The sequence below is a fragment of the Urtica dioica genome, chromosome 7, assembly GCF_054948205.1.
Source record: "Urtica dioica subsp. dioica isolate 48M chromosome 7, U.dioica_male_clone48M_v1_H2, whole genome shotgun sequence".
In the NCBI taxonomy this organism is placed as follows: Eukaryota; Viridiplantae; Streptophyta; class Magnoliopsida; order Rosales; family Urticaceae; genus Urtica; species Urtica dioica.
This window is the reverse complement of record NC_142762.1, coordinates 31,319,965-31,327,513: the sequence shown is the minus strand read 5'-3', so window position 1 is coordinate 31,327,513 and position 7,549 is coordinate 31,319,965. Positions and strand designations below refer to the sequence as shown.

The 7,549-nt window shown below is 33.6% G+C and overlaps 1 protein-coding gene across 1 annotated transcript; it reads left to right on the top strand.

Moving 5' to 3' along the window:
- The first annotated feature begins 3,827 nt into the window (after positions 1-3,827).
- LOC149390797 (uncharacterized) lies at positions 3,828-7,142 on the top strand. Its single transcript, XM_089620766.1, has 4 exons — positions 3,828-4,207; positions 4,424-4,561; positions 4,671-4,741; positions 6,672-7,142. Exons 1-4 carry the CDS (start codon positions 4,046-4,048, stop codon positions 6,931-6,933), a joined length of 633 nt encoding a protein of 210 aa, XP_089476892.1. The 5' UTR covers positions 3,828-4,045; the 3' UTR covers positions 6,934-7,142.
- Positions 7,143-7,549: the final 407 nt, after the last annotated feature.

The following is a 7,549-nucleotide window of genomic DNA, read 5'->3' as shown; positions in this document are numbered from 1 at the left end:
ATTTTCTTCCTACAAGTTTTATCCATTCGAGCAAGTGTACAATTTTCAAGAGTTCGTTGGTATGCATCGATTTTTCAATGTTTATGGGCTCCATCCATAGGTTTAATTCACAATCAGGTTGATCTATGTCAATATCGTATAATGCAACAAGAGTCTCTTCGTATGACATGTACGTATCAGGTTGATGAACAACCCTCCCATTATATCGAGGTACAATGTCTTTTGATTATTTAGGTGGTCTTTCTATGATTGGGATATTTATAGTTCATACAAATATGATAAAAGATTCGTTACCCAAGTTCTCTACTAGCACAATTTTAGTTATAGCTTTTGCATTACTCACATAGTCTTCTTAAAGAATACAAGCATTTGTACTAACATATGTTTTGTCATTTTCAAGACTATAGAATATTTAACCCTTTCGTCTCTTTGCGATATCCAACAAATAGACATAAGTCTGAATGAGTAGTCAATTGGCTAGTCTTTTGTCTCAACAAATATAAAAAATGTATGTAGCTATTTTGAAGGGCATAACCACGAAATACGTTTGGTAATGATGAATATCTCAGTATTGACCTAACCATACCCATGATATATTTCATCTCACTAATACCATTCTGCTGCATGTGTTAGTGCGTGGAAAAGAATACTTTCTTCCTTATGAAAAGTCATCGAACTCTATAGACATACTCACCAACTGTTTTGTCAGTAGTTCACTAAAATAACCTTGATTAGTGATATGTTAAACGAAGATGAATAGTCTTAAGAAGTTACGTCTTATCTTAGGATTCAGGTTTGGATGATTGTATTTATTCTTATAAGATGTTAAGTTTTTAAGTGGTAATTAGTTTTTTTTTTTCTCTAAGCCTTGAGAAGTGCAGTGCTTATATTCAATATCTATTTAAGATATTTAGGAAAAACTATAGAGATCATGTCCATATATTTCATAACCAAATATCAATGAGTTCTCATAACACTCATTAATAAAAAAATAATAATTTTCCATTTTATCCTAGCATTGTGAATACAATTTTAAACAACTATAAAAGCGATATATACTCGACTGTTTCACATGATGTGAGTTGTTTCATGACAAAGACTAACAACCAAAACACGTGGTTAAGATAAAATGAATGAAAACAAAATGAATGTTTTCATTTTATTGATTTCTAAATTTAGCAAAAAGACTTATTAGAATATGAAACATTTGCTTTTAGAAATAAATCTCAATAAACTTCCACATGATTCGAAGGAGATGCGAGTGATCCTTTATCTACAGCCCTTCAAGATGATCGTTGAGACTTTACTCATTAGACTTTACTTCCATCTTATGAGCTTATGATATTATAACTCTATAAGTTTGGATGACTTATGGCATCTCAGTTCTTTTGACTTTTTCGTAGTCCACTTGTTGATTATTTGTGGCATGTTTTTATGTATTTTGGCAAAATATTATGTTGTTCAAGACTTCACATTCATCACCTTTTATTCCCCGTGCAAGTCAAACTTAAAACATCCTCATGTTCTTAGTTCCGAGATTCTTAATTATATGATTGGATTTAGTTTTCTCGATCTGTTTATTCATGGAAGATTGTTTTATTGATGTAAAAAGAACCTCATAGCATTTTTTTTATTATCAATAATATGATTTCGTTTCACACGTTGACACATCTTATAGACACTATTTGGGTTCTGGTTTGTCACCTGACTTTAGAATTACACTTTAATCTTATGTACACTATATTGGGAGAGACTTGATCTTAGTGTGTATTTGCGTTTATTCGGTGAGACGATCTTCGGGAGATGGTCACGTGGAAGAGAGAGGGATCCATGATATAAGGAGTTTAGATTGTTTTCATATGATCTACTTGAGAATGTATCTTCAAGTTGAGTATTTGCGTGAATTATTTTTAACCACCGCGTACACAACGTACTAGGTGCTTTTATGCTTTGTTTGTCTTTTGCTTTATTTATTTTGCATAAATTAGTTGGTTGTTCAAGTTGTTGTTTTTAACTGAATAGTTGAACAACCGTCTCTTGACATACTAATTTCATCATTGTTACCACATTAAAGTGCCGTGAGCTCGTTGACAGTTGGAACGACTTCAAAATATTCATCCTCTTTTGTTACTTTATAAACAACTATATTTTAGGTCGGCTTGACGTATAAGGTGGTCAACAAATCGCTTTATTCCATCACTATATAAAGGCCTAAATCATGTAGAAAAAAAACTTAAAACACAAATATATTAAGATTAAGTTAAAGCCTATAAAATAAACTTATTTTAAGCCTAAAATATGTCACATGAGCTAGTTCTAAGTTCTAATCGGCTTACTAACGACTCATATTTAGAGAACCGTGAGTATTAGACCGAAGAAAGACCGTGAGTATTGTTATAGGAGTTTTAAATCCACATTTTTTTATGTGTAATCACTGGGACTTTTACAAAAACTAGTGATTGCCTTGTTATAATTTTTTAAATAAAAAATGTATTCTTGCTTTTTGTACGTACATTTGCTTTTTTTTTTTTTTTAATATCGTACGTTTGTTGTTTTTATACATTTCCTTACTTATGTTTTATAATACATATATGTATATATACGACAATAGCTATTTATATATGTATATATTTATTACAATTAAATTATATATATTTGCAAAAAGAAAAAAAAATAAACCTATTGAATAAATATATATATATATATATATATATATATCTCTATATATACACATGTAACTAATCATAATTTTAATATGTAATAATTTTTAAAATATATAATTTCTTAATTATATCTAAATAATATAAAATGATATTTGAGCTTTTATTAAAAATTAGCAGCATTAATTTGAATACTATTTTGAATATTTTTAATTATATATTGTTATAAAATATTTGTCGAAATACTCATCGACAAACGATATATCATCGACATAATTGATAGTCGGTATTAAATTTTGGGCTATTTTGAATAATAGTCAAATTGGCTCTACAATATTAAGGGGCTAGTCCATGTTTCATTTTATTAAGTAAATAACCCAACTTTAATAGACTACCTAAACTACCCCTATCATCCACAACCTCTCATAACTCTAACTCCTTCCCTCTCACCGCCGCCCCAAACCTCTCCGATGACGACTCCTCCACCACATTCGCCGCCGTCACGCCCACCTGCTTCGGGATCTCGAAGCTCCGACGAGTCCAAAGCCTGGATTTCTCGCATAACCGTTTCACCGCGCGAGATTCCGGCGACCGAGCTCGCTCGTCTCCCAAGACTGCTGACTCTCCGCCTCGAGTCGAACCCGTTGGACGGAGGTCTCGACGAATCCTCGCCGCAGAAAAAAAAGAAGAGAAAGAAAAATCTCTGATTTTGTTGATTCACTGTAAATTCGTAAATAGGTTAATTTAATTAACGTACTGGAGTGAGTTAAGTTAATTAATTAACTGATTCGTGAATGATTTGAAATTCACAAAAAAATTACAAAAATAAGAACTTAAGTCAATTGATAATGGTCTGAGCTGAATATACGGGCTATTGGCTTAATAAAATGAAACTTGTTCTATTCTCCTAATAAAAATGACAAACTTGGTTAGTTACAACAAATTTCACATTAAATTTTTATAAAATATCTATTTATAAATCCATGGAATCGATATACAGAAAATCATTAAAATCGGTATTGGTACTTCACCGACACCTAATTGCTTACTGTGTGCCCGCACGCACTAAAGTAAAACTTTCCTTTTACGAAATGACATATTCACCCTATGAAACACCCGCTTTACAGCAGGATCTCAAGGGCATTACAGTATAAGAAACTTGCGTGGTAATTTGTAAAGAACCGGAAAAAAACAGTTAGCATAGCCGAAAGCTGTTTCTTCTTTCGGACAATCAATAATTTTGTTAGAGCCTGAGGGGAAAAAAAAAGAAAAAAAAAACACATTGAAGAAGAATAATTCGCAAAAGATAATAGAAGAGGAAGATCTAGCTTAAAGAAGAACAATAAGTAAGGATAAGTGATTGCAGATAGCGATAGAGAGATCACATGGCTACGGATACAAAAAGTTCAGTTGTGAAGATCAGGCCAATTGATAGCTCTTCGAAGGGAAAGTTCGATTCTTCTGTCGGAAAAAGGAAGTTTGAGAGCTCAGGAAAGCAAGTTGTTGAATCCAAACCCAGAATCGTGTCAACCCCCGTGAAATCCGAGGTACTGAATCCACAGTTTGATTATAAGAATTGCTTTGTTTGGTTTGAATTGTCTTGTGTGCGTTCGTTGAGCTCAATGTCGGTCATCATATATCCGATCGGTTTCATTTGGGCTGGGAGTTTGATAATTAACCGGTTGTTTGATTTGAGCTGAATTTACAATTGAATTGGTTGGTTTAAAGTTTTGATTCAATCGATGATGGGAAAACATTTGAAGGTGAAATCGAAAACGACAGTGGGTTCAAGTTCATCGAAATTCACTACAACAACTAAAAAAACGACAAAGTCTACAACAACGGTGAGGCAGAAGAAAGTCTACACTTTAGCCGGCCAGAAATACGATCCTCCGGAAGAGGTTTGCTTCTTTTTTTTTTTTTTTTCTTTTATGTTATTTTGCTCTGTTTTCACTGGTCACAAATGAATTATTTATCACCAATGACTTCCTTTCTCGGGTACTCGTACAGAGAGAGCCGTTGAGGATCTTCTACGAGTCTTTGTCGAAACAGATACCAACGAGTGAGATGGCCGAGTTCTGGTTAGTACCATTGCATTTATTAATTCGATTAATATGATTCAAAATTACATGTTTGATTAATCTACTAAAGCTTGAAACACGATTAAATGATACCGGTCTTGTGGTATGTTGAGCATTGATGGTGAATGTTATAAGTGTGCTCTAACCGAAACTAAAAAACTAGCGCAAAGGTGTAAGAAACACGTCGCCTAAAAACCCACATGCGATATTTTCTTATACACTGTGCCCAACACTCAAGGATTGGACATCTGGAGCGTGAAGTTTGTTGGATTTGAACATCTATGGTTTGTCCACCAACGAAATTGTGTGTGATTTAAATATTGCTTTAGAAGTACACCAAAAGCTAGTCCAATGATAGAGGATTGTCAAACATACTTAAAGAGCAGATTGCCTATATGGGCAACTGATGCGAACTTTCCGATAATTAACAAAGAATGATTATGACAAAGAAAGAATCATTTGGTTTATTTTTCCAGATATCACATTCGTAATAATTAAGTATTCAGTAACTAACATGATCAGGGATTTAGTTTCTTGTTACTCTTTTGTGATCACACCACACATTGGTTTATAGGGTATTGATTATTACCTTTCCAATGCATAAAATGATTAACAACAAAAATAGGGAAACTTTCATACTCTGTCATTATTTTTTTCTCACAAAATACTCTGACGTTTTTCACTTCGTGATATCGGTGTTCTTCTACATGTAGTTCTGTTTGCTTTTTCTTCTAACCTAGCACATCAATCTTCACTAGCTTTGTTTCATATCCTAGAGCAGCAATTTCAGCTTGATACTTGCAAGTGCATAATCTATGCAAAAAGGAAAAACAAATCTCCTTAATTTTTTTTGTCTATAAATTTTTCATATTGCTGATACTTACTCCTTTCTTTTTTGAATTGTTTGGAGTCTCCTATCTCCTACAAATTAATTTTGGGAAAGTCGATCTCAACAAGATTTTTCAGCAATGCATTCATGCATGAGAAAGGTTTATTCTCATACTTAAATGATTATGTCACGAGTTACAGTTACCCTTTAACAAAAAAAAAAAAAAAAAAAAAAAAAAAAAAAAAAAAACGAATAATCATTTTCTAAATGAACTAGTCTTGAAAGTTTATTCATTTCCAGTGTCTTTTTAAATAGAATGGTACATATAATTTTTTTCACCCACTTTACAAAACCATTTCATGTTTATAGAAAATCACCTTGCCCTCACATTTCAAATGTTGTTCCTCTTACATTTGGATCCATTGCTTACCCCCTTCCACTTTTCCAGATTTTTTTCAATCTTCTTTTTTTATTGGTTCTTCATAGTTACAAGCAATCTCTGCCCTCACACATCGCCCAAGTCATTGACGTTGAGGCCAGACTCCGGAGATCACTGTCTGTTTCGTTGGTAAAGAGAGAAGCGCATAGATATGCTGTATCAAGCGAATATGTGTCCCCTTGAGCGAATTCTACTCTTGCTATCTAGTAATCTATATCTTTTGTTGGTCTGTCTCAGCCCCTAGATTTTTCTCACATCCCGAAAGCGATAATCAAATTGTTTGATTTGATTTATTAACCAATTTATTACAAGTTAATTAAATGCCAAAACTTGACTTGGTTATCTGGCAATGTATGAACCCAATTAAATCATGTTACTGGATACTCAGATTCCTAATCCTTTCAATGCAAGGTCAAGACCAGCTGTGAATGAGAATGCAAATGGCCAAAACAAACAAACAAACAACAACAAAAAAACCATATATCACGACCGTTTTTTCTCTGTGAATAGTGTAGTTCTCTGCCGTTTTGAGTCTATTGAAAGGATAATGCCAGAAAGGCCTACCACACTCTAGTATTTTCGGTTGCAGCTAAAGGCAAAATATTCCAAGGCTCGAGTAGTTTCTGACTAGAGAAATGAGATTTCTTCTTTGCGATTTGCAGGATGATGGAACATGGCATGTTATCCCCCGAAAGAGCAAAAAAGGCACACGAGAAAAAGCAGAGACGCCAAAAGGAAATTAGGTCGGGAACGCCAATTAAGCCGTATAAACCACCGAGCAGGGCCGAGAGTTCGAAGAAGCCAATGCAACAAGCGGCATCGAAGAACAACGGCGATACTAAAGCCAAGAAGAGAATCGCAAGCGACAGCGACGACGACGATGATTTCATTTTAAGTCCCAAGAGGAGGAAATTTTTGGCGTGAGAGAATAAAAAGGCACTGTAAAATCATTATAGAGGTGTATACGGCTGATTATATTATATTATATTATATATATATATATAAAAACAGAAATTGTTGTATTTTAATAGAGTGAAAAGGGCAATATTTATTCCGTCCAACATAGAAAACAGTTGGTATTACTCAATTTATTTCGATAATGAATTCTTGTTTTCATAAACTTGTTCCAAACACACATAGTTTTTGCAATCTTCTTGATACGATGAGTTTGTAATACGTTGGTTCACAACTAAACGTGGCTTAGCGGTATCTCCCGCTACCGCCCCCGCCTGGACTCCCGTTATTTGACCAAACGGGAGTCTTGTCCCGTTAAGTAACAGGACGGTAGCGGGCCCCCGCCTAATGGGATTCGGACCCCGCTAGGTTAAAAAAATAAGAAAAATTTTTTTAAAAAAGTTTTAAAAGATTTTAAATAATTATATACAAGGATTTAATGAAAAATATTTTAAACTAAATGAGTAAAAAGAACTAATAAAAAAGAATGTCAATTTAAAAACCTAAAAAATCTCACCGACCCCTAAAAAGGTGCGACGGCGAGGAAAAAGAGCACCCCTTACCTCGTTAATTATTTGAAAAATTA

Coding starts and splice junctions, on each gene's coding strand:
- LOC149390797 (XM_089620766.1), top strand. CDS start 4,046: ATGGCTACGGATACAAAAAGTTCAGTTGTGAAGATCAGGCCAATTGAT. Junction 4,208..4,423: donor CAACCCCCGTGAAATCCGAG/GTACTGAATCCA, acceptor AAACATTTGAAG/GTGAAATCGAAAACGACAGT. Junction 4,562..4,670: donor AATACGATCCTCCGGAAGAG/GTTTGCTTCTTT, acceptor GTACTCGTACAG/AGAGAGCCGTTGAGGATCTT.